Here is a 27,926-nt window from a genome sequence, read left to right on the forward strand (position 1 = left end):
TCCCTGTCTCTAATTCTACCTGTTTTCTCCCCATCCCACTCACCTTCACCCCCCGCCACAGGTAACGCACTGTTACTAGTTTCTTGTGCATCCTCCTAGAGAGTCTTTATACATAAATAAGCAACGTTAATATATATTCTTACCCCTCCTTCCTTTTTTAAACATAAATGGTAGCATGCTACACATACTCTCTACACCTTGGTTTCTTGTTTTGTTTCACTTTTTACTGAATATATCTTGGAGATCTTTCTTGGTGGTACATAGATATCTTCATTTTTTAATAGCTGTATAATATTCAATTGTGTGGCTATACCTGAATTTATTTAAACAATTCCCTATTGACAGACATTTGGGATGTCTCCAATTATTTAATGTTAACAGTTAATGCTGCAATGAATGACCATGAATATCCATCATTTTGCACATAGGTTAGTGTATCTGTAAGGAGAAATTTCTAGAAGTGGAATTGCCTGGTTAAAGGATGAGTTTGTAATGTGTATATTACTAAACTGCCCTTTATGGGGATTACAGCAATTTACATTCCCACCAGCAATGTTATTAGGGAGGGTTTTCCCCATAGGCTCAGAGTGCATCAAATTTTTGATCTTTGTTATCTGATAGGTTAAGAAATAGTATGTCAATGTGGTTTTAAAAATTTGCATTTCTTTGAGTGAGACTGAGCATCTTTTTATATATTTAAGGGATATCTGCATTTCCTATTTTGTGAACTGTTCATTTTCCTATGTCCATTTTTTTAATGGGTCGATCTTGATTTCTAGAACCAACTCACAAAATGAGCTGCAAACACAGATTTCCCAGTTTGTCATTTATCTTTTTTTTTTTAGAGGAAGATTAGCCCTGAGCTAGCATCCATTGCCAATCCTCCTCTTTTTGCTGAGGAAGATTGGCCCTGGGCTAACATCCGTGCCCATCTTCCTCTACTTTATATGGGGTACCGCCACAGCATGGCTTGAAAAGCAGTGCATCTGTCTGCGCACAGGATCCGAACCTGCGAACCCTGGGCCGCCAGAGTGGAGCTCTCGAACTTAACTGCTATGCCATGGGGCCAACCCCTCAGTTTGTCAATTATCTTTTGACTCTGGGTATATATTTTATTTACTTTGCCATGAAGAAAGGTGCTGGTTTTTTAAAAATAAAGTCAAATTTTATCGATCCTTTTTTTTTTACCTTCCGGGTTTTGAGTCTTAATTAGTAAGGCCTTAGGGGAGAGATTATTCTTTCAATTTTACAGAGTAGGAAACTGAGGCTGAGAAAGACGTATCATATGTCACACAGCTTGTTAGCAGCAAACCTAGGATCAGAAGTTAGACCTCAGTGCACCAAAATAATTTAAATTCAAGGGGTGGGGGAGCTAGATGCTTTTGACTCTTTCAAATACACAATAAGTTCTTTATTATTGTATGCACGGAACTCTTAAAAATAAACACTTTTTTTTTGATATTTCAATAGAAATGGGGCTCTACTTATGAATATGGGTCTTGCCACACACAGATCTAAGCTGGTCTCTGTCTCTTCTACAACATGATTGCTGCAAGTTCCCTAGACCTCTACTCCTCTCTCTCTCTCTAGGCGACTCTGGTGGCCCAGATGTTGTTAATAAGACTTTTTATAAAGAGTTTTAATCTCTAGAGATAAAGATCTTTAAAAAATCCTTACCTTTGGTCTGGCCTAAATCGAGTGTCAGTAGGTGGTAATAAAGACTTTGACAACGGATCCATTTCATTTAATTCTAGTGCAAACTGTGTGAAGCCATAATACTGCTCATGGCTTTTCGGCATGGGATCTAGAAGAAAAAGAAACCATTCGTCTCTATCTTGCATTTCATTCATGTTACATTTTAATTCCTTCACCTCTTTCATCTTAGACCAGCTACAATTTTTCTCTCAGCTCTAAACTCTTCCATTTCTATTAAAATATTCTGGCTAACAAATAGGCGCTGAATATTTCTCTATAAATTTTCTTCTCTGTAACTTTTTTTCTACCTACAAGGAAAAGGCCTTCTTTGTATGCTCATACAGCACATTTATAAAAATGTCATGAAGTTTCTACATTGTTTAAGCTATAAAAATAATTTGTTACTAAAATAAACATGTTAGAAAGAACTCTAAGTCCATTTTTCCTGACTAACGAGACTTTCACTCTAGAGAATCCATTTTTCATTTAAGAGATGTCAAATTCTCCCGAACTCTGTCTAGTACCTGAAATAGTGTTGAACCCACAGCAAGTGGTCAATAAATGTTATTCTTTTCCTCCATCCATGCCCTTCTTTTCACCAACTCTTGCCCCTCCAAATCTTACATATTTAAATTTAAAACCATCTCAGCAGAAGCCAGGAATACAGATAGGATTATACCAGCAGAAACACTGCCAGCTGGAACGAAAGGAGACAGAGAAAACAGGACAGAATGCAGACAGGCTGTGGGGCTACTGGTCTTTTACAGGAAGGAACCATCGAGCTATCCAGCTGCAAACATGGGTTATCCTTCAAGGATGGTAAATGAGGTGATTCAGAGACCATCAGGCTGCCACTCCCACCACAGGCCAGGACTACACAGGCCCAGGGGGCAAGGCTGCCTCAGCCTCTCAAAGGGTGGGGCCACTGCAGGAGTTTCAAGAAGCCAGGCTGCCACCACCCAGAGCCTTGGGGGCCTTGCCACTGGCCCAGTGGGTCCAGAGGGCAGGGCATCGGGCCAGAAAAGGATTAGCCCCAGCCTTCAAATCTAATGGCATTTGCCTTGCTGGCTTTGGACTTGCTGGGGACCCATCACCCCTTCCTTCTTTCCTATTTCTCCCTTTTGGAAGGGAATGTCTATCCTACGCCTGTCCCACCATTGCATTTTGGAAGCACATTTTGGTTTCATAGGCTCACAACTGGAGTGGATGATTCATACCTCAAGTCTCACCCATACTTGTTTTAGATGATATTTAGATGAGACTTTGGACTTTAGAGTTGATGCTGGAATGAGTCAAGACTCGGGGGGCTGTTGAGATGGAAGAAATACATTTTGCATGTAAGAAGAGCATGGTTTTGGGGGGCCAGGGGCAGAATGTTATGGACTAAATGTTTGTGTTCTCCCAAAATTCATATGTTGAAGCCCTACCCCCACTGTGGAGGGTGTGTGTGGCTGTACTTGGAGATGGGGTCTCTGAAGAAGGAATGAAGGTTAAATGAGGTCAGAAGGGTGGGGCCCTGATCTGGCTACTGTCTGCAAGGCAGGAAGAGCTCCCTCACCAGAATCTGAATTTGCCACCACCTTGATCTTCGATTTCCCAGCCTCTAGAACTGTAAGAAAATAAATTTCTGTTGTTTAAAACACCTAGTCTGTGGTATTTTTTTATAGCAGCTCAAGCAGACTAAGGCAAGTGTATTGCCCTAACTTGAATTCCAGCTAAAAATACCCAAATTTACATATTGGAGAAATCAAATGTAGACTAATAAAACCCACGCATAGCCTTTGCTCTCGTTGTTCACACACACAAATACAAACGCTTCACAGGAACTCTTCTGCAGACCCATTTTTTGAAGCTTCAGAAGTCCTTTTTGTCCAATTTTCTGTGTATTCTAAGTATGGAAATAATAGCAAAGCTTCCTACCAGGCCTTCAGAAATCCACCCCAGTGTCCCAACCATCAGAGTGAAGACAGTGGTTTTTCTTGAAGATGGGCCAGGGATGCTCATGGCCAAGGAGACATAAAGTCAATAAATAACAACGACAACAAGAATAACAGCTTACACGGTGTTCTTTCATCAACGGACTACTTTAACACCCAGAGAGGATGGCAGTTCTCATCTGTGATAACACACTTTAAGCAAAGGAGAGCAAGTATCTCACTCACACAATTGCATGTGTGCCTCTGAACCTGAAGCTAGGAAGGTGGCCACTGGTGCCAATTCTTTCTAGCTTCATGGCAACCTCTGCACTGGTGGAAGATGTGACTACTAACACAGTGAGGGAGACACTGTTGGCTGCCTACTCTACAGTCATCTCCCTCTCTTTCTTGCTAATGGGAAACTGATCTGTTCAGGTGGCACTGTGCTCTAAGGGATGAATATAAGCCCATCTGAACCTCTCCTGCCTACCCAGGATTGTTTCAGGGATGGTTTGGACCCACTTCGGGCTGACAAGATACAAAGACACATTTGCTGGGGGATCCTAGGAAATATTTCATTTCTTTTTCTTTTGTTGTTTTGTGAGGAAGACTGGCCCTGAGCTAACATCTGATGCCAAGCCTCCTCTTCTTGCTGAGGAAGATTGGCCCTGGGCTAACATGTGTGCCCATCCTCCTCTACTTTATGTGGGATACCACCACAGCATGGCTTGACAAGTGGTGCATTGGTGCGCACCCAGGATCCGAACCTGCAAACCCCAGGCCGCCGCAGCGGAGTGCACGCACTTAACTGCTGTGCCACTGGACCAGCCCCAGAAATATTTCATTTCTGAGAAAGAGAGGCACAAGACAAGAAAGCCCTTTTGTCCTCCCCTGCTTCCCTGCTTGGTGAGCTGTCTCATGGGGATATGATATTGAATCGTGACAACAGTTTTACATCGATGATGGCAAACATCACCACCATATTGGGAGTGGCAGAACGTGTCTCAATGATCTGTGCTCTTGACACAGGTAAATTGCCTATGTAACAATCCTGGGGCCACCCACCACCTCATTTGTTATTAAGTAATAGCACATATCTTAATGGTTTAAGCCACTATTAGAAGGTTTTCTTTTGTTTTATCAGCCTAAACCATCCTACCGTGATATCTCAGAACAACGGTTTTGCAATACGACCATGACTTGGAAACATGCTTATCAGATTAAAAGATGGACTAAAGTCTTAAGATGTTTAGGGGGACATGTTATGAAGGTTTGGCTTCCCTAGGCTTTCTCCCCACAGCTGCTTCAAGGGCTCGGTATCCCTCTGGAATTACAGGAAAGATCAGAGTGGCTTATGGTGTTGGGCAAATCTGAGGGATCCCTAAGTCTTATAGAACCCCCAGGACAGTCTGCTTGTCCAGTAACAGTTTTCTCTTTATTCATACTCTAGAATGACTTTTTGATATTAAAGATATTCCTTCTTAATGCCCAGTATAGACACAGGGATGATGTGTGTTGACTGGAAGATTTCCTCAGAGAGTGACCATGGATTAACAATGGCTTCGTTCTGGGGTTAAAAATCCATGATCCAGCAGCCCAACTGAGGCTTGGTTCATCAGCATGAGGATGAGTCTGAGATATGAGCAGGTGAATGAAAGAAGGGCCGATAGCTCGAACAGAGTTCAAAGCAGGCGGAGACTGGAGACACCGCATGGACACTAATGCTGGCCCATCTGCAGGTCCTCTGGCCACATCCCTCCCCACCGCACCCCTTGGCCTGGGGCTGATTAACCTGGATACTAACTCGCTCTCCAGACACAAGTGGATGAGGAGGCGCCACCGCAGTAAATGCTTTCATGCCACTTCCCAAATAGCCGATGCACTGCTTTTCCACTCTTGTCAAATACCGTACCTTCAATCTCGTGGGCGTTAGTGCTCCAGTATTTTGCCTAGGATTCAAATGAGAGTTGTCTGTTTAGTATTTTGGGGTCGACTTCTTACAGATATTAAGAGAAAAAAAAGGGAAGAGAAAGAACCATAAGAATGATTCTACATGGCATACTGTTTGCCAGTTCTGGGTTCTGGCTTAAAAAATAATCATACTTTTAATTATTTAATAAAAATTAATAGCTAACCCTTTATTTACAGTTTGCAACACAGCGACCAATATAAGATACATTTTCTCTTCTAGGAAGGAAAGGCTCAGTTCTCACACATTGGCCAAGGAGTGTGGTTGACCCTTAAACCCCCTCCTGTGGAATAACTGTTCCCCGGCTGTCACTGTGGCTCTGACTATTGCAATTTAAAAGAAATGTAACTCATATAATTTTTTCACTAAAGGAACTAGACAGTCTTTTGTAAACTAGCCAAGAATGCTGCTTTGTAAACCAATAAATTTTCAGTTTGTTTTATTATTTTTTTCCCCAAACGAGATCTGTTCATCCAACCCAGTGGTACCTTATGTAACCCACATCCATTCATACTGTGGATTGGTCCTTGTCTAAGACCAGCTCAGCTCTGCTCAGTTTATGGGTTTTATACAGTACCACAAGGTAGCCAGCAGAGGGAGCCCTAACTCCCTGGAGATGATTTTTTCCAAATCTCCCAATTACCTGGCTGCCCTAAAAATCTCATGAAAGGACAGAAGCATTACTTCATAAATCAAAAATCCTAGTACTATTTTCAGCCAAAACAGAATCCATATTTGGAAACCAATAAAGTTGAGTGGCATTTTCAGGCCAATTCAGGTGGTTTGGTTTCCCCAATCTGCGTCTGCGGGGAAAACGGGAGAGCAGAGTACAGCAGCATCTCGGGGCTGAATCAGAAATGTAAAATTGAGTTCTCTAATCATGTAAAAATGGGCGAAAAGGGAAACAAATACTGTCCAGGCTCTTAAGTTTATTCTGAAGCAGGAGTCAGATTTTCTCTTAGAAATATTTGCCAACAAATCCAATGCTGGCAATATGATGGGATGTCAGAGAGGGAGGCAGCCGTGCTCCACAGGTAACATTCTCTTCAGATTCGCTTTTAACACCATAGGCACATCCGACGTTCTAATTCTTTTCGTCTCTCATAGTACAAAGATCTGTTCTCTGGTCCCAGGTGGAGGAGCACGAGGTGGATGGCAGACATGGGAGTCGTGCACATTTCCTCGGGGAAAATGCTGAGAACTGGGTGGCTGTCACCTGGATCAGGGGTATACACATCCCTGCTCCAGGCTGCCTTGTCATCTTTCTGCAGAAAGCTTAGATGAAGTTTTCAAGGCAGGGTCATTTTTATTTTACCCCAGATCACTACTAGCTTTACATCTGTCTACAGCCCAGTTTGACCTATAGGCTATAATAAAGACCCTCATCCACCTTTCCATGATGTCCCCCACCAGCCATAGGTGGTGCAGAGAGGTACCCCATGAAATTCCACAATTAGAACCTAATCTCTCAGTTTATGGTTTTGATCTTAATTAAATATAAATATTCCTTGAGGAGGGTAATGCTTTACGGTCACTTTAAGTACATGAGAATTTTAAGGACAAGAGGGAATCTAGGGAGGAAGAGAAGCTGGGAGAAGAGCTCAAATCAAGGCAGATGGAAAGGGAAGCAGACTATTCCATGCTTTTTCCCCAGGCCAATCTGTTCACTTATCCCATGAATGTTCGTGAGCCTCTGCCGTGTGCCAGGCACCACTCCCAGGCATCAGGCCACAGCAGTGAGCAAGTTAGACCAGACTTTTGCTTTTCGGGAGTCAGGAATGGCGAGGAGAGTGTAGGGAACAGAAAATAAACAAGCAAATCAACAGGGAGCAAGCTAACTACAGACGAGAATAAAACTCTGAAGAAAACGGGATATGATCGAAACTAACAAGACGGGGCTGGTGATGGAAGGAGCCGGGGAGAGGCGCCCAAGCAGAAGGAAACGGAGAGAGAGAGAAGGCCAGTGCGGTTAGAGGACGGGGAGGAAGGAAGGGACGAGGGGGTGGGAGGAGCTGAGGTAGGAGCGGGATGAGTGTGTGCATGTTTGTGTGCGTGTGCACGCGCAGGTGTGACCGTGGGGGGGGGTGCAGACTGTGCAGGGCCTTGTGGGCCGTCATGAGGATGCAGGCTTTTCCTCTGAGAAAGACAGAAGTTGTCAGAGGATTTTGGTCAAATATGGCATGACGTTCTTTTTTTACATTATGGTAAAACATTCATAACATAAAATTTACCATTTTAACCATTTCTAAGTGTACAATTGTACAATTCAGTGGCATTAAGTACATTCACAATATTGTGCACCCATCGCCTTACATATGTCCAGAACTTTTTCCTCTTCCCAAACTGAGATTCTGTATCCATTAAACAGTAACTCCCCATTCCTTCCTCCCCCAAGCCTCTGGCAACCACCATTCTGCTTTTGGTCTCTATGAATTTGACTGCTCTAGGTGCCTCAAAAAAATGGAATCACATAATATTTGTCCTTTTGTGTCTGGCATATTTCACTTAGTATAATGTCTTCAAGGCTCATCCATATTCTAGCATGATGACTTATGTTTTAAAAGGCTCCCTCCTGCTGCTGAATTGAGACCTTAGGGGAGTAAGGGCAGAAGGAGGGAGGCCAGGAGGGGCCACAGCTTCAGGTGAGAGAGGTGGGGCTTGGACCAGGGAGCTCCTGGCATTGCTTGTCTGCTGGCACAAAGACGAAGGTGAAAAATTCCCCGAGACGCCCTGTGCCCTGCGGCCCCAGCTCCGCCTTTCCAGAGTAGGAGCTCACAGGGCCACCCAGTTACCTTTATAAAATTCACTTTGCAGTGGCAGGAATCATTGCTCAGGTTCTTGATGACAATCTCGCCATAGTGCTCAATCCACCTCTGCCCGCTTAAGATGTTATGGATGCAAGAGGTCACTTTGTTCCATTCAAAATGATCTCCAAAACTAAAAACGAGGAAAAGGTCAACTAACAATTCTCAGAAGAGCCAGCAGCAAATACAAACAAGCACCGCTATTTGAAAAAATAAGTCACGTAATGAATTCCTCATTCCTTCATTTATGGAACCAACACTGACTGAGTGCCTAAGCCGTGCTGGGCCTTCTACGAGCCTTCACTCTCCAAGGAGGCATGAATGCCCAGAGGGTGACAGCAGTCAGGCTCGTGCACTCTGGAAGCTGCCAAAGGCTTCATAGAAGCTGGTGATCTCCTGGAACAACCCACTCCCTCCTTCGACAGAGGAGGAATCTGAGCCAGAGGTGACTTGTCTAAAGTCACCAAACTAGGAAAGGGAAGTGGCAGTGGGGAAAGTATGCAGTTTTTCACAATCTGTTCTCTTTCTCTCTCCACATACATACATATATGTGTACATGCACACATACATTTATATATACATATATGTACACATATATAGGTATATATGTGTATATGTGTAGCTATATGTATATACGTATAAAATATATATATATATAAATCTTAAGATACATGTATCTTAAATCTTTTATGATGAGAAAGTATTCAGGTACTACTTACAGAATTAAATCATGATTATGAGGATAATAGGATTAAGACCAAACACTACACGGCACATACCATGTGCAAGGACTATTTTCAGTGCTTTCCATATATTATCTGTTTAACCTTCACAACAGTCCTATGAAGTAGGTGGCTGATTATTCCTGTTTTACAGATGGGGCAACTGGTGATCAGAAAGGTCAAGGAACCTGCCCAAGGACGTGTAATTAGTAAGTGGCAGAGTGAGCACCTGAGCCCCAGTAGCCTGGCTCCGGAGGCCACACTCAGCCATTTTGCTTTATAAATGAGTATCAGTGACCTCTACAGGATCAAGGTCAGATCTTTCCTAACAAGAATTCTGACAGTGAGGCAGGACAATGTTAAAGAAAAACTACCATTCTTAATTTTTGTTAGGAAATGGAAAGGAGTTTTTAAAAAAGCTTCTGTTCAGGGAACTTTGGTCTTCAAGGAGCATTTCCTTTTGAGGAAAAGAAAATGTGAGCTTGTCAAAATGAGGAACGTTTGAACCTACCATCAAACAGATTAAAAGAAAAAAACATACACTCAACACCCACTGCGGGGGACAGCAGGCATCCTGTCTTAAAGCTCCATCTTGGCTCTAAATTCTATAAAGTTCCTAAGCACAGGAGAAGAACTTACGCTGGCAGAGTCACATGGGTTGTGCCAATGGGAACAATTTCCATGGATTTGCCCCAGAATTTGTTTTTCCATCTCACATCTGAAATGAAATACCAATTATTACATATTTAACAGGAGAACTGGGTAGATCAAACAGTTCTTAGGCTGGATAAATAATTAATCACTATATAGAACAATCTTTTCATAATAAAATCCATTATTGGATAGGATAACTTTTCATTCAATATAAGTACCAACTGAGTAACTGGAACAGAATCAGGGAAACTAAAATTATAAGATAAAGTCCCTCCCTTGAAAGAGCTCACAGGGCTGGCCCCGTGGCTTAGCGGTTAAGTGCATGCGCTCCGCTGCTGGCGGCCCGGGTTCGGATCCTGGGCACGCACCGACGCACCGCTTCTCCGGCCACGCTGAGGCCGCGTCCCACATACAGCAACTAGAAGAATGTGCAGCTATGACATACAACTATCTACTGGGGCTTTGGGGGAAAAAATAAATAAATAAATAAATAAATTATATAAAAAAAAAAAAAAAGAAAGAGCTCATAGTGTGAAAGGCAGGCAGAAGTGAAAACAATAAAGCCCACACAGAGAGGCAGGGGCTCTAACTGATTGTGTTGTAAGGTGAAATGGAACCAGAGAAGAAGAAAAGACCAACACACTTGTGGAGGGCATCAGAAAAGGCCTGTCTGAAGGGGCCAATTAAACTAGGCTTTGAAGAACAAGCAAGAGTTCACCAGGCAGAGAAAAAGCAATTTAAGGCAGAAGGTATAGCTTGTTCAAGGGGAGAGAGGGGCAAGAGAACATGACGTTCTGTCCTGTAGGTCTCAGATTGTCTAGAGAGAAGAGTAGAAAGACAGATTGAGCACAAAAACCAGTGGGCTCTACAAGCCAGGCTAAGAAGTCTAGTTTGTGTGCACTAGGGGAAAATAAGTGGTTGTTTAGACAGAGAACTGATGTGGTTAGACACAGACTTTGCAAAGACAATTGGGAGCAATATGGAGAATGGACCAGGAGCAGGAGAGATGAGAAGCCAGGTGACAAGTTATAATGCTACTGTATTTGCTCAAGGGATAAATAAGGATGAAGTAAACAAGACAGTAACATAAGGGATGGAGTGGAAGGAAATGATCCCAGAACCATTAAAAAAGTAGAAATAGAACTTGAGGGGCCATCCCTGTGGCTTAGCGGTTAAGTGCACGTGTTCCACTGCTGGCGGCCCGGGTTCAGATCCCGGGCGCGCACAGACTCACTGCTTCTCCGGCCATGCTGAGGTGGTGTCCCACATACAGCAACTAGCAGGATGTGCAACTATGACATACAACTATCTACTGGGGCTTTGGGGAGAAAAAGGGAAAAAAAGGAGGAGGACTGGCAATAGATGTTAGCTCAGGGCCGGTCTTCCTCAGCAAAAAGAGGAGGATTGGTATGGATGTTAGCTCAGGGCTGATCTTCCTCACAAAAAACGAAATAAAAAAAGTTCCTTTCGGGCCGGCCCTGTGGCTTGGTGGTTAAGTGCACGCGCTGCGATGCTGGTGGCCCGGGTTCGGATCCCGGGTGTGCATCGAGGCACCACTTCTCCGTCCATCCTGAGGCCGAGTCCCACATACAGCAACTAGAAGGATGTGCAGCTATGACATACAACTATCTACTGGGGCTTTGGGGGGAAAAAATAAAATAAATAAAATCTTTAAAAAAAAAAAAAAAAAAAAAAGTTCCTTTAAAAAAATAAATAAAATAAAATTGATTATGGCTATGATTGTACAACTCTGTGACTATACTAAAAATCATTGAATTGTACATTTTAATTTGGTGAATTGCATGGTATATAAATTATATCTCAATAAAGTTGTTACCAAAGAAAAAAAAACATTGGCTGTTTAAAGAAAAAACAGTAACAATGTATTGCAGGGTTTATAACATACATAAGAAAAATGTATGTCCACAATAGCACAAAGGTTAGGAGAGGGGAAATGGAAGTATAGTTTTGTAAGTTTCTTATACTATACATAAAGTGGCATAATATTACTTGAAGATAGACTGTGATATATTACACATATATAATATGAATCCTACAGTAACAACTAAAAAATGAAACAAAGAGGTATAGCTAATAAGCCAACAAAGGAGATATAATGAAATCACAAAAAGTAGAGTCCAAAAGATGCAGAAAAAGAGGAAAAGTGGAACAAAGAACAGATGCAACAAACAGAAAACAAATAACAAGAAGCCACATTTAAACCCAACTACATCAATAATCACAATAAATGTAAATGGTCTAAACAATCTAATTAAAAGGCAGAGAAGTGTCAGATTGGATAAAAAAGCAAGATATGGGGGTCATGGGCCTATGGGAACAGGTGGGACTGCCCTGGAAAAGGCTGATAAGAAGCAAAGGGAGCTGAGGAGAAAACCATGAGTAACATAAGGTGCACGTAAGAACTACCTTCAGAAGATTCTTTCCATTACATAACACACAACTTAAAAATAATAATAAAGTGCCTATGGGGTCAATGACACTTAGCAACTAGGAGGTTAGAGATCTTATGAGAATTATTTCCAGAAGTTTTCAGTGAAAGTTAGAGAAGTTTCCAATCAAGCTTCAATTCTAAACTTTAGTAGCAAAGATTCAGAAAGGAAACTATGGTACTTGTAACCTAAACTGGTAATATTGATTGCCTCTAGAGATAGGAACTGGGTGGCTAGGGACTGAGGTGGGGGAGGGAGAGTTTTTATAAAATACTCTTTCATATCTTTTAAATTTTATAGTTGTATTTTTTAAGGCAATGTGGCAAATCAGGAGCTATCACTGTTAGCAGAGAAAAATGTTTTAAAAACATGTCTGTTTCTATGCTCATTGTTTGAAAACCCAGGATGCTCAAGTTTTCTTTCTATAGTAATACACTCTGACTTTTGAATAAATAAATAAGTTAACAAAATTAACTAATCCATTTAGAAAATATCTGCAGTCTTATTTACTCTTTAGAACAACCCAACCCCTCCCAAATCCAAAATATAAACTGAATATAGGAACAACAACCACAAAACTGAAAAAACGTCAACAATGTAAAATGTGATTTCAGAAATAAAATTTAAATTTTTCAAAGGCAAAAAACCCCTCTGCTGTCTAGACTCTGATAAATAACTGTAAATATTTACTGTTTCTAGAACTATATGAGGCATTCCACTTGGCTGTGGAATGAGATAGAGAAAAAGTTACAGGAATAAATGGTGGTGGCCCAGACAAAGATTAAGAATTTTTTTTTAAAGGGAATAACTAAATCACCTTCCTGAATCCTTAATTATGAAATACACAAGTATCAGTTATTGTTCAGAGATGAGAGGCGAGAACATCAAATGGTGCAGATCCTTCCGCCAAGGCCCGAGGCTAGGGCCCACTTTTGATCTTAACAAGCATTTACAGCAGTTTCTGAATAAAATAAATCTGTAACCTTACAAAAAATGATGAAGGTCAAACATATTAGCACATTACCTTGCCAGAAAACAAAATTTCTAGACTCAGCGTGACATGCAGAGATAGGCGGATGGTGGCTGACCTAATGGAAAAAAAGGCCAAAATACAAAAAATTAATTAACTTTTGTGCCTCATGAACTCCAGTCTGCTCCCTTGCATTGAGATGTAACATAATGCACCGTGTCTAACTGAATGAAAACTTCTTTACACTCCTCCAAGTCTGTCCTCAAGAGGGTGCTCCTGATACAGTCAGCTCTGACCGGCTCACGCTTGTCACGCATGAGAAGAATACTGGTGAACGGAAGCCTCTAGAAGCCTCGGGGAAATGTGGCCAAGTGGCAAGTGATGAGTATACGGTCTCGTGAAAGACGTGAAAATAAAACAGGGACATGCAAGGGCTGCCCACTCATAAACCATATAATCTGACACTGGCTACCCAGTGTCAAACTCTATGAGCTGTTCTGAAAGTGCTGCAGATGTTTCAATCAAGATGTCAAATAGTATATATTTTTAAATGCTACTTCTAAGCAACATAAAAACGCTCTTTGGCTCAGCAGATTTAACTCTTCTGAAAGCTCTACCACAAAGTCCAGCCACTTTTCAAATGATCTACAAGAAGACCAACCTAAGATAATTTTTTAGAAGATCTATAATAAAGAGCTAAACAATTATTCAAGAATGTTAGTCAACTGCTAAGAAAAAAAATTTTTATTCATTTTTTGTCAAGATAAAAATATCTTGAGTAAATATGTAATTACATTCTAGAAAATAGAATCCCCTGTAACAGACAGGGCAGCACATTTCTCTGCCTTTTGTCACTGGGTCGTTACTTCTGTTTTATTCACTAAAGAAGAAGCTAAAAGAGAAAATGGCTCCTCGGTCAGATTTCCTCTTTATCTCAGTAACACTGGGGGCACGTGAGCAATATATGTACTGTTATTATAATTCAGTACTAGTGAAACCAGAGTAATGCTGTCAGGGGTGTTTCCAGAAACTTCTCTGACTTAGCTGGTTCTTAGAAAGTATCTTACATTTAGAGTATTTAGCCCAAAGCCTTCATATTACAAACGAGGGGACTGAAACCAGAAAGATTAAGTAATGTTTCCCAAACACACTGATAGGGAAGAAGTGGAGGCAAGACCCAGCATTTTTTCAAAGTTCAAAAAGAAAAATTGTTTTAAGCAGCTACACCCTGTTTTGAAACATATCTTATCAAGAACTCAGACCACTGAGCCCTGCTTGAGGTGAACAGGTATGTTGGGGAAAGGGGCATGACAAACCCGCAAACACTCATCTTGCTCTGGGCCCTCAGGTGCACTGAGGAACACGGTTTGAAAACCACGTCTCTGTGCCACTCCTCTAGGTGAGAACTGCAGGGATGGGACAGCCCAGAGTCAGGCCACCTATGCATTTAAGTGATGGGCTTTCAATCCTTCCAGCTTGGACCAAAGAGACAAAGATTTAAATAGTGTGGCTATCTTTCAGGTCTCAATGCACATAAATCCCAGATCCAATACGAGGTGGGAGATGCAAATGTGTTGTCCCTTAGATGGTCGTAGTTCCCGCAGCCCTTTTAAAAATAAGAGGCCCCTCCGTGTGTCTATGGGATTTTTAAAGGCAATTTTCACCTTAAGCACTGACTTAGAAACCTTACCCCTAAAACGCAACTCTCTGCTTTCCTTCATTGTCTTTATTAATCCAATCCCTTGAAGATACTTTCTGTCACAAAATGCTGCATCCTTTTCTCCCCTTCTCCCCCCACGAGCTCTCCATGAAAACAGTGGTTAACTGTTAAATGTTGGGATCATGTAAAACTAAACCAGGGCAAGCCAATATCACCCCCCACTTCTCCACTCTCCTCGGCCCCCCGACAGTGGAGTGGGAGAGGAGCTATGGCATGTCCCCATTCCCCACAATGTAGGCACATTTTAAAGTAGATTATTATGAAGTAGATTGTATTCATTCCCACAGAAACAATGTAGTAAAAAATGTAGTGATCACAGCCTTGGTCAAGAATTTGGCATTTTATAGGTGTGGCCAAATGTAAACATCAAAGCAAAATACAGTATATAGAAACCACAACCTCTTCTGTAATGATTTTAAATCCCACAAAACAGGGATAAATACATTGTCCATATGAACTATAAAAGAAGCCCCATCATATCATAAAGTATACATACGTCCATAAAAATGCAACTTCGACCTTTTAAAACTGTGTCAGGTTACTGGATCGGTGCTCAGCAGAGTGCCTTTCGATGTGCTCAAAGGATGTTTTCTGATGAATAAATCTCAGCATTCAAATATCAATGATTTTGCTCATTTCTTTCTGGCTTAAGAAGGCCTTTGAGAATGACTTATTTGGTGCGCATTGTCTTTTAAGAAGTTTACAAAGCTTTCCGGGGAAAGTAAATTAATGCCTTATTTTTCTTTGATAGATTTCCTTACAGCAGGTATTTATCCATCAAGCGTCTCTGGAGCATCTGCCATGTGCTGCAATAGTGTCAGGGAATGAGGGAGAGCTCTTGGAGTCCCACAGAGCTAGGTCCTAACTGTGCAATATCATCTGTTGGCTGGAGGACCTGGAGCCCAAGTTTTTAAACCCTCTGGGCCTTGGGTACCTCATCTGTAAACTTGGGCTAATACCACTGACTTTGCAAACTAAAAAAAGATGACACATGTACAGTGCCAGGATCACATGCTGGTATGGAGTAGGCAGGGAGTAAATTTTAGCCATTTTTCATGAGTGGTATTTCCACTTAGTTCTCATGGTAACCTTGTGTCTTCGTTACCCTTATTTTATAAATTAGGATACAGGGGTTCTATCTACTGAAGAACCTGTCCAATGATACACAGCCAATTAGTGACAAGGGCAGCGCTTTAAAGCGAGGTCCTCTGATTTCAAATCCCATGCTCTTTTCTGCATCTCCAAGCTGCCTCTCCACGGCTGCTCTCAAAGTTGGGCTCCAGTCCCTCCCCAAAGCCTGGGCACACCATTAAGGTCCCATCTCATGGATAGTTAGAGAAAAAATCTTTTGAGTCTGACGTTCCAACCTCTTTAAGTTTCATTCATTTCTTTGTAAAATGAATCTGGGGATCCCTCTGGCTTCAAAATGTTATGACTCTAATGTCTGTTCTCGATGTCTTCTTCAAATCCCAGCATCAAAGGTGGCAGTAAATGCCAGTCAGTTGGAAAAGATTCTCCTAAGGCTTTGATTAATTTGAATGCCCATGGAAAGGGGTAATTCCTGGTTAATAATTTAATCTTTGTTGATGGCAGTCTCTCTAAAATCTACTGGACCAGAGAATAATAAGCACAGTCTAACCTGCCTTTGTTAGTGTGGGATTTGGCTTCTTTCCTCGTTACATCTGAATCCAGGCACAGACAGGCACAACTAGATTTTGATTTTGAGTCTGAACTGACCCAGCCCTCGAGTAGTCACTGTCTGCTAGCCCACTGGATAAAACCAGTTTTGACTATTTTTTAAGCATCCTTTTCCATCACTTCCTCTCCACCCAAATAAGAGCAATTTCTGATTGGTGAGGATTTCCAAACATTCAGGAAATTAGTATGCATAATCTTTATTATGCAAGTATTTATACATATCTTTCTTTCTATAAGCCCAAAGTCAATGAGTTCCCTTGGTAGTTAAGAATTCTTGTAACTTATTTGTAATTAAGGTCCTGTAAAAAGGACCTAATCCTTTTTGATGTATGCTTTGAATGCACTTTATACAAGAGGTGGGCGGTAAGAGGGGAAGGAGATAGGTAAAGAGTGTATTTCAGTATTTGTGTATTTTGTAAATTTTTCTTTTTTGGATTTAGAAAAATATCCCTTCAATACATCAGTTCTGCAACTGTCCAGAGACATAACTCTAGAGTCCTCCTAGCTCCTGACTCACCTCTGACTGCACAGGTCAGAGGGCAGCTTGTGGAAAAGAGGACAAGTACCAGGTGAAAAACCACCCAGGGAGTGGACCAAGTGGCCACCCCTCCCATGGCATTCGTCAAACATTTACTAATTACCTATAACGTGACAGGCACTGTCCTTGTCACTGGGGATAAATGAGAAAAAAAGAGACAAAAATCTTTATCCTCACGGAGTTTAGTTTAGTGTGGAGGTAGGTCAACAGACAATAAACAAGTAAGTTACACAACTTGTCAGTAGTAACGTGTTAAGGAGACTAAAGCAAGGCATGAGGATGGGGGAAGGCAAGTGGCAGTGCCATCCCAGACAGGGTGGTAGTGGCAGGACTCTATAACGGAAAGCTCTGGGGCTAAGAGAAATAAGGACGTTAATGGCGCAGACACCTGGGAGCAGTGTGTCCCAGGCAGAGGACATGGACAGTGCCAGGGCTGGTGAATTCTTGGTATGTTTTAGGGGAAGCAAAAAGGCCAGTGTAGCTGAAGCCGAATGAGTGAAAGCAAGAGAGGGCATGAGGTCTGGGGGCGGCATCTTAGCGTGCTTTGTGGGCCATGGCCAGGACTTTGGATTTTATTCCAAGTGACTTGGGAAGTTGGAGGATTTAGAGCAGATGTTGCTCCTGTTTGAAGCAGTTGCTCTGACCGCTGGGTGAGGAATTGCCAGTGGAGACAAGAGACCAGTGAACGAGTCTGTTGACTGTAGCTTAGGCCTGGTGGCCAGGACCAGTGGGGGAGGGAGTGAAAATGGCTGGCTTTGGAAGGAAGGCTTCTGAAGGAAGACCCCAGGATTTGCTGATGGGAAGGATGTAGATTATAAGAGCAAGAGCTATTAGGGATGATGCGAGAATACTGCCCTGATATGGGGGAGAATGCAGCTGCCAATTATTTTCTCCTTTCCTATATTCAGAGTTGATCACTTATTTGATAAACATATGGCTTCTTGCAGAAAAACCATAACAAAAACACAATAAGTGTTGACCTAGAAATGGAGGAGCACTGGTCTAGTCACCTTACATTTGATTTGTTGCTAGTTTTATTTGAACAGCTTGAATTTCCCCTCTGATAACGTCTTTAAATAAGATCCACTTTACTCAGTAGTAAATAACTCTGCCTAATAGCAGATAAAAGAACTATTCAGAGAGGTGACAAGGAGGGAGGTGAAAGGTATTTATAAGTCTGTCCAAGAGTGTGTATTCAGAGTTTTCCTGATAAGCAACAGAAAAGGAGGACGGGCTGAGCCCACAGAACAAAGGAAAAAAGACTTTATTTGAATCTCTTACATTTTAGCAACTTTCAATAACTCCATTCACCTTTTCTGTCGCAAACTCGAAACAGTACGTGGCTGGGTGGGTAAATGGATAAAATGACTTGAACAGTCATCTGACAACTGAAGATCCAGGTAATTAAGAAAAGCTACTTTTAGATAATAGCTTAATTGCAGATCCTTTAGACACCAAGTCTTTCCCAAAGGTACAAAAAGAAAGGCAAAGCTAACTGAAGTGAGTTTTCTGACCCATCTGGTCCCTGATGAAGCTCACAGCCAGTGTGTCAGCTCTCTGCCAGGCAGCCAGAGAACCAACTCAGGAATAACCTGCCAGCAGGACCCTCAGGCCCTGAGGAGAGAAAAGAAGACCTTTCTTGCTGAATTCCCCCTTTTCTTTTCTTTGGAAAGCCAAGGCTGAATCACATTTCTTGGCACAATGGAAACTCCTCTCCTGAGAAGGTGGAAAAGCCAGAGGTTAGAACATCTCACAGGAATGTTTATGATCGACTCCTAAATGTTCCTCATTCACAAATGCCACTCCCCAGCCCACAATGGGAGCTTAGAACAAAGTCCCGAGTGAGTTTGGAGGATGAAAGGCTTAAGTGAGATGACAGGCAAAATCCCACAGACTGAACAGTATATGAAAATGCTATTTTTATATCCACAGCCAGTGAGTCCAGCAGCTCTGAGCACAATAACTAAACCTATACAAGCGACTCCCAAAAAACGGTGAGGGAGAGAGGACCCTGGAATGGAAACAGAGGGCGCTAGGTGAGAGGCCCTGGAAGATACTAACGTTCTAGGCCTCAGTTTCCTCAACCATAACTGATGTTCGCCTCACTTGCCACACAGGGGGTATTTTGAAGATCAAATAAGATCCTGTACAAATTTGAAAAGCATAAAGCACTCTGCAAACCTAATACTTAATTGTTATGAGGAAAATATTTTTTTTCTTTTTGGTGAGGAAGATTAGCCCTGAGCTAACATCTGTTGCCAATCCTCCTCTTTTTGCTGAGGAAGATCGGCCCTGGGCTAACATCCGTGCCCATCTTCCTCTACTTTATATGTGGGATGCCTGCCACAGCAGGGCTTGATAAGTGGTGCATAGGTCCATGCCTGGGATCCAAACCTGTGAAACCCAGGCCGCTGAAGTGGAGCGTGCAAACTAAACCACTACACCACTGGGCTGGCCCCTATGAGGAAAATTTGAACAGCAAATGCTCTGTCTGGTTTCTGACCACAGGAGTCATTTTGATCATGTGTTTTTCGGTCTTTCAGATGAGAAACAATACAGAGGGGCAAGCTGCGACGTAGCTGAACTCTGTGAAGTAGCAATTACTTCAGCTTCCTTGGCCACTAACCACCTCAAACCTCCACATACCCACCAAAACATGAAGCAACAAAACCCTGGACCTTGGAGGAATAGACATCACTTTTCAAACCACCCGACTCTGTTGTCTAGAAAACTCAGTAGAAAGGCTGAGTTACCCTTGTTTCTTTCCAGGTCCTTTCACTTGGAGATATGATTTCCATCAACATTCTGATTAGAATAAAATTCCACCCAAAAATATTAATTTGGGGCTCCTATCCAGGTCATTCAGTAACCTCCACTCATTGTAGAGAGGTATAAGAAAGCAAAGAAGCCCCAAACCCCAAGAGCTGAAGTATATCACCCACACGTAACGGACAAGGGTAGAGTCACGCTGTCTCCGTAAAGGTAGATTGTCTCCTGGGCCGGAAGCAGAAAGAGCCATACTGGCAGGGACCAGCCTGAAACAGAATAAAGGCTCTGATGCTCTCTTTAGATGTGTTACTTTAGAAGGCCTTCGTGCACAATGGGTCAGGTGGTCAGCATAAACAACAAGGGTGGGAGAGGGGTAGGGGAGGCTGAATTGATGTCTCCTGCCGACCAGGAAGAGGAAGGCCCTGGCCAAAACCCGTTCCACTCCTGGGGCAGTGGGAGCCCAGCACATCAAATCGAACAGCTCTTACTCCTTCTCATTGTACACTCACTTGATGATTACAATTTGGCTTTCCAAGTAATCTGTCTATGGGGAAAGCATGCCAGGTCACGCTGACCAAAGCTTTCTGGTCCCCGAGGCAGGTCTATTGTTCATAGTAAGTGCATATAGGAGCAGTTTATACATCAGTTTCTTGCAAGCTTAGCTAGTGTGAATCTGTCCCTGAGAGGCTCATCCATTCTTGGGTGTATTTAAAGAACCAACTATCTGAGGTCATAAGACTAAATTCCAGATAGATGAAGCAGGAGTGATGGTACTCTGATGGTAAAGCCAGCTGTGAGGACTCCCGGCTGCCTGATGGCTGGCTTCTGTCAGAGCTCACCAGCAACATTATGCCCCCTTCAAACCACTTGAATTAGTAGAGTAGATATGGTATATCTTATTTCAACACTCCTCTTACTATTCTTAACACACTATATTAAAAATCATTTTAAAAGTTGGCCCTAGGGGCCGGCCTGGTGGCACAGTGGTTAAGTTCACATGCTCTGCTTTGGCGGCCCAGGGTTCATGGGTTTGGATCTCAGGTGTGTACCTACACACCGCTCATCAAGCCATGCTGTGGTGGCGTCCCACATACAAAATAGAGGAAGGCTGGAAGAGATGTTAGCTCAGGGCCAATCTTCCTCACCAAAGAAAAAAGTTGCCTCTAAATGTAAGAGCAATAACCATCTACTGAACAGTTACCATCCTCAGTGCAAGTACTTTATCTATCAGTGTATTATTTCACTTAAGCCTTACTGCAACCTATGAGCTAAGCATTATCATTCCTATTTCTTAGACAAAGAAATAACCAAGGCTCAAAAAGTTTAAGTAGCTTCTATAAGGTCGCACATGGAGTACGTGGTGGGTTAGGATTTGAAAGGAGGTCTGCATTACAGCCAGCACACCCTATGCTACTAACAATGACCAGATCTTTCTTGCTTATTTCCCTGGGATCCATTTCATGGAACTAAAGCCTAAGTTATGTAATGCTCCTTCCCTCTTTGTGCACACGTGCCCAGGAGCTCTGCCTTCTCTCTCTGTCCCACCATAGGAGACACATGAGCAGATCCTGAATTTGGTCCTGCCCCGTCAGGGGCTCATGAGATTGAAGCTTAGCTTCACACAAGCTCACGTTACTATTCTTTTCTCATGCCTGTTCATCCTGTCCTGATTGCTGTAGTTTAGGGCTATTATTGGGCTTTTTCATATGAGTGCATACAGTACCATGGTAACCAAATTACATTTTCATTCCATTTTAGGTTTAGTATTCAAATAACCCAGCTGAATTTGTATCAGATCATCTTATCCCTTTAACTACTGATTTAACCCCCTACCTCCCCAATATTGGTGTTTAATTTCTCGTTCTAGCTTCTAACTGGAAAGCTACTGAAAATGTGCTTTGGGATTACTGTATATTCATTTTCCTTTGAGTTTCAGAGAACACTGCCTGTAATTTGCAGGACAAGCATCATCTTCCTAAGTCTCTCAGCCACACCACCTTTCCCTTCCTACCCCCACAGTGCAAATCCATTGATAAAAAGGGCAGCCAAATAGCAGGAAGAAAAATAATATTTTAGCAACCAACTCTTTTTTCCTCAGTTTTCTAAGAATTGGGAGGAGAGAAATGTATTGAAGCAATCCTGTTTAATGTTCCTAGGCTGACATTTAGGGATGGATATATGGAGGGTGGACATATTCAGTCTCTGCCTTAACCAGGCAGGAGAGGACTGTTTTTTATTTTCAGTATCAATGCACCATATTTTAGCTAAACAATTCCTTATTGACAGATATTTTGGATGTTCCCAACATTCCACTACTGCAAACGATGCTGTCCCATATCAATATGACAGCAAACATTCATACAACACTTAATGGTTCATGTATCAGACACGGCTCTAAGTGCTTTGTAGAGAGTATCTCATTTAATCGCCACAAAGCCATCTCACGGCTGTGCCATTATCATCGTCTCCATGTTAAAGAGGAAACTGAAGCACAGAAAGGTTAAGTAACGTGCCCTGGGTTATAAAGCCAGTGGGAGGCAGAGCTGAGATGTGAACCTAGGCTGTCTCCAGAGACACTGCTCTTTGTTTTGGAATATTATTCTCTGCTAATTCTTAGGTGGCGAGAGTCTCACAGAAACTCAGGGAACTCAGGCTGTGTAAGTATAAAGTATGTTCATCCATTATATGAGCACGGGCATTCTGGTCTGCCCCCAGCCCCCACCCCACTGCAGCCTCCCAGCTCCCAGAACGATGCCAGGTGCATGGTATATGCTTGAGAAATACTGACGGATTGAATAAATATGTGGATGAACGATTCCTCTTAAATTAAAATAAAAAATAATGTGGGGCTGGCCTGGTCGCACAAGCGGTTAAGTGCGAGCGCTCCGCTGCGGCGGCCCGGGGTGCGCCGGTTCGGATCCTGGGTGTGCACCAACGCACCACTTGGCAAGCCATGCTGTGGAGGCGTCCCATATAAAGTAGAGGAAGATGGGCATGGATGTTAGCCCAGGGCCAGTCTTCCTCAGCAAAAAAAGAGGAGGATTGGCAGATGTTAGCACAGGGCTGATCTTCCTCACACATACACAAAAAAAATGCATTTATGGTGCTACCCATTCCGATGGGGGTGTTCATGCTCTAGAATGACAACGTCAAAGAGTAAGGGTGCACACTTTAAACCCCTAAATCGAAGGTTGGAGAAATGTTTCATCCTTTGAAATTCTTCTCACTATGACTTTAAACAGAAAGGGCACTGTCGATGCAAATGGTCCAGTGAGTGCTCAGCACTGCTAGTACCTTTATGCACACCGTGGTGGCTAGGTTTCAGCGGACGGGAAATCGATCCCTCTCTTTATGTATAGAAGCACTGTGATTATCGCAGTTGCTTTGAAGCCAGCGAAAGGTGGAAAACAAATATTTCAAAAGCACATGTAATAGGAGGCATGAGCAACTCCTCCAGTGCAAGTGGACAAAGAGGGTGTAGACAACAAACAAAAGAGTGCACATCCACCTGCTCTGAAAAATACCGGAAGCCCTTGTCCTCGCGAATACACTCGTACGTTTCTCCAAGAACAGGGTTAAAGGGCTTGCTTCCCGCTCGGAAGTAGCTAGACGCGTACGCCGACACAGCAAAGGCTGCCACGTACACCTAGGAGAGGGAGGAAAGAACTCTGTTATTTCTCTGTCACCAAGAAATTTATTTTTACAAACAAAGACATGAACAAGACACAACTTCTGTTTCTCTCTTTATGGTTTATTTTGGAAAGCCAAAGATTTGTCCAAACAACTCTGGTTAAAAGTTGCAGGTTTAGGGGCCGGCCCCGTGGCTTAGCGGTTAAGTGTGCACGCTCCGCTGCTGGTGGCCCCGTTCCGAACCCTGGGCGAGCACCGATGCACCGCTTCTCAGGCCATGCTGAGGCCGCGTCCCACATAAAGCAACTAGAAGAATGTGCAGCTATGACATACAACTATCTACTGGGGCTTTGGGGGGAAAAAAAAATAATAAATAAAATTATTAAAAAAAAAAAAAGTTGCAGGTTTAAGTAACGTTCATTTTGGCCCAGAGACAAATGAACCAAACATTTTCAAACTGTCCATTTGTTCTGATGCCTAAAAGTTGGGAGAGGCTTTCAAGATGATGCAATTTATCAAACGAACTCCACTGTTTTTGAGCTGTTAAGCTGAGTCCAGTAGCCCTCAGCCTTACAGTACCTGAGAATCCTGACATCGTGCTCAGGCTTTCGGGGAGGAGGGGGAAGAAGAGCATAAAAGGAGCGAACTGCCCTCAAAATTCAGGAATAAGCATCCTAAGCTTACTGCCCGATTTGATACTGTACAAACCTAAAAACTCATTTTGACACAAGAAAATCTGTGAGAGGCATTTCCTGAGCCTGGGCAACAAGCCACAGTGCCTTTAAAAAAATTCTGCTTTTCTGGGAGGAAAATGAAAAATCAAGATCCTTTCATGGCCCTCGCTGGGAGGCGCTCGGCATTTTTATCAGCTCCCCTTTCAGGGCACCAAAGAGACACACTATTCTTTTTGGTTATTTGGGGGGCAGGGGGCAGCAAAAAATTAAACCTAAGTAGGGATGGCAACTTTCCCTTTCTAACATCAAGTAACATTTTCAATGTTTTCCCTTCCCAGCACATTTCATGAAGCTCCTCATATTGGAAAAAAAGCTGCATGCCTTTCACAAATGTTCACCAGTCATATAACTTTTCTTATCCTTTTGCAAATAGGACCCCCCTTAATATCTCACATTACAGAACACTCCAGAGCAGCTAGAGAGCTTATAAAAACCAATTCACTATGCTCAATTCAGTCTTTATTCTTGAAATCTTGGTATCTCTGTTTCTCTCTCTGTTTCCTCATGTCTGTTACCTATTAAACACGAAGGTCACACTGTCTGTATGGAATGCTGAATCGACCCTGAATCACCTTCACAATTTAAAATATAACAAAATTTATAAAAGAACTTGGTATCATTCACAATGCGGGGGGGGGGGGGAAGGGAGGGAGGGAACAGGCACAATGAAGCATTCTCCTTCTGAGCTAGCAACAGGAGAGAATCTGCAGGGGCAGGAGCTGACTCCCAGAGCAGTAAACACAACCTACTGAATAAGGTTCCTGCTCAGTGCTTTCCTGTACTTTCCTTTCCTAATGTTTGTGCGGGAATCATAAGCCTTTCCTGAAGCTTCTTCTCAAGGTCAATTCTACCAATCAATCAGCTGACATCTTAAGGGTCTCTAAATTGCCCTAAGAATGAAACACCTTTCAGAATATATTCATCAAAATCAATCGTTTTCTTTAAAGAAAAGACTGTCCACAAATGCTGAGTTTTAACACTTGCCTTAGAAGCGATTTGCCTCCCTTTTCAACAGAAGTTCTCTGGGTAACAGTAACAAAGAAAAAAAAAAAAAAGCTTGTTTTTCTCTCCTGCTCTTATTATCACCAGCATCAAGAAAGTTTCTTTGATGGGAGGTCCCTGGAGACTTTGTGGAAGGACTATGGGATGCCTCTTTCAGCCAGTAGTTAGATTTCCCCTTAATCTTCAAATCACTAAAGTAATGAAGTTTTAATGAGGGTTAAAACTACAGAATGCTTAGAATTTAGAGAACAATGGTATCCTCCATCAGTGAGAGGGAGACTTATGGCCAGGTCCCTGAAGCAGGGTGGGGGCACCACCTCCAATTTAGCCAATCAGCAAATGCTCAGGACAGAGATTCTGCATTTGGGGGAAGACACTCAAGTCCCAGCCTCCTATACAATGACCTCACCGTTGAGCAGATAACGTATGAGAAAGCAAAAAGCGGAAGAGACACTCAGTTTTTGTTTTAGGAAGATTGGCCCTTCGCTAACATCTGTTGCCAATCTTCCTCTTTTTTCTCCCCAAACTCCCAGTACATAGTTATGTATCACAGTTGTAGAGTTATAGCCCTCCTATATGAGCTGCTGCCTCAGCATGGCTTGATGAGCAGTGAGTAGGTCTGCGCCCAGGAACTGGCGAACCGAACTGGCAAACGCCAGGCTGCCAAAGCGGAACGCACGAACTTAACCGCTATGCCACCAGGCAGCCCCAGAGACACTCAGTTTTGAAGAACAAAGTCAACCACAGTCACAAAAAGGGCGGATTTGGCCACAGTCTTACGACCAGGGCACCTCTATCCCCCTTCCTTCCCCACAGGACAGGGGAAATATGAGAAACACCTGGAAACCCCTTCAAAAACCTGTGATTGGAAGGGATACTGAGTAGAGAACATAAGGTGGATATTTCCAGGACGAGCTTTCTTTTTTTTTTTTTTAAACTTACTCTATAAAAGAAGGAAGGGGGAAAAAAACCAAGAAGAATCTTTCTTATGTAAAAACCTCTTCTGTGAACGTTATTTTCTGAAAATCTAGGAGCTGATGGGACAATTCCAAAAATAAACAAAAACATTCTCAAGGGAAATTTACCCTGGATGAGAAAAACAGCTCGAGAAATTAAATTCTGTCCACTTGGGATAGTAAAAATAAATGCCCAGACAGCCCTCATGGGTTCTGGAGAAAGAAGAGGGGCAAAACCACAGAGCAGAACTACTCCCAGGCACCAGCTGCCACAGAGAAGCAGATCCTGACAAGACGACTGAAAACAGCCAGGTACGACTGAAAACAGCCAGGTAGAGGGGAACCACACGTCGCTGAGAAATGAACCAATCTAAAGAACAACCCAAACGAAAACCAGGGGGGCAAGAGCTCTGGCTCTGCTGTCTTAGCTCTGTCAGGCCCCATGAACGGCCCGGCGGCTCAGGTGCAGAGGCCAGACAACGCAGTCGAAAGGTGGCTTCCTCACCATCCTTTCCAGGGCACTGGGCATCTGCGCAGCCTGGTCCAGAAGCTCACTGTACTCCAGCTCCTCACAGAGCCTCTGCAGCGTGTTCAGAGGTTCATTGAGCTCCACCGGCATGGCCACTTTGGACAGATCCTTCCCGATGTTATTTCTCAGGATGTTCCACAAGCTGATGTTACCAGTGTTGGGACACGGCGCCGGCAGACAAGTTCTTCTTTTGGACTTCGCTTCCCTGTCACTTTCAAGAACAGGCCCTAAAAGGGAAATAAGCCTGGTTGGCTCTATAAGGCATTTCATTTTATTTTATTATTTAAAAAAATTATCCAAGAAGAAAACCTCACCTAGCAAGTATTCAATTTTACTAGTAATCTCGGTTATCCAGAATATGACTGAAAGTCAAAAAATAAAAAGAATTCTGCACAGTTAAATGAAGTACCAAAAATTATATGCATTAAAACTCAGACTTTCTTCAGGGGGACGTCTTCAAGTTCCCACTCAAAAGCTAGTTCCTTGTAGTTTATATACGCTTATAATAAACTTAAACTGGATTTCTATGCCCATAGCAGGTTACTGTTTATACTTTTAAACTCTTTTCACTACCCAGAAATAGTAATAGCCATTTATATTTTGGAGTATTTTCATTCAGTGTTTTCTCTATCCATATAGTTCATACTGTATGTCTCGTTTTATGTTCTGCTTATGCAGTTAACATCAGTATTTTTCCATGCTATTCAAAATTCTTCTAAAACATCATTTTTAATGACTGTCAAAAATTCCATGCTATGGATATGCCATAACTTGCTGAATCATTCATCTACTATTGGACTTGTACATTTCTTTCAATGTAGTGCTATGATGCAAAAAAAAAAGTAGTGAACATTCATATTTTTAGATATTTGATCATATCTCTGATTAATTTCTTAGGATATACAGAAGTGGAATCACTATGTAAAAGACTACGAACATTCTTAGATTTTGATTCATATGATCAGGCGGCTCCTTACAAGGGCTGTATCAATTTCCCATTTATCAGCAGCATATGTGAGTGTCTATCTCCTGAGGACTTTCCAGGTTTGTCATCATTCGCTTTTAATTTTTGGCAAATTGTTAGGTGAATAGTGCTATCTCCCTGTTTTAACTTACATTTTAAAAATTGCTAGCGGTTTGGAATGCTTCATGAATATTTCTTCTTTTCTG

The 27,926-nt window shown here is 42.5% G+C and overlaps 1 protein-coding gene across 2 annotated transcripts in view; it reads right to left on the reverse strand.

The window, feature by feature from the left end:
* Nucleotides 1-27,926, reverse strand: part of OSBPL3 (oxysterol binding protein like 3) — a 191,771-nt gene that overhangs the window by 10,400 nt on the left and 153,445 nt on the right. For both annotated transcript variants that reach the window (XM_004418908.3, XM_004418910.3), the window contains 7 exons: nt 26,733-26,983; nt 23,414-23,551; nt 13,235-13,298; nt 9,746-9,824; nt 8,373-8,517; nt 5,416-5,560; nt 1,678-1,804 (listed from right to left, as the gene is read on the reverse strand). In XM_004418908.3, coding sequence (XP_004418965.1) covers nt 1,678-1,804; nt 5,416-5,560; nt 8,373-8,517; nt 9,746-9,824; nt 13,235-13,298; nt 23,414-23,551; nt 26,733-26,983 — 949 coding nt within the window. The remainder of the gene's footprint in view (nt 1-1,677; nt 1,805-5,415; nt 5,561-8,372; nt 8,518-9,745; nt 9,825-13,234; nt 13,299-23,413; nt 23,552-26,732; nt 26,984-27,926) is intronic.

This window comes from Ceratotherium simum, chromosome 1 (genome assembly GCF_057802395.1).
Source record: "Ceratotherium simum simum isolate JZ-2026a chromosome 1, ASM5780239v1, whole genome shotgun sequence".
NCBI lineage: Eukaryota > Metazoa > Chordata > Mammalia > Perissodactyla > Rhinocerotidae > Ceratotherium > Ceratotherium simum.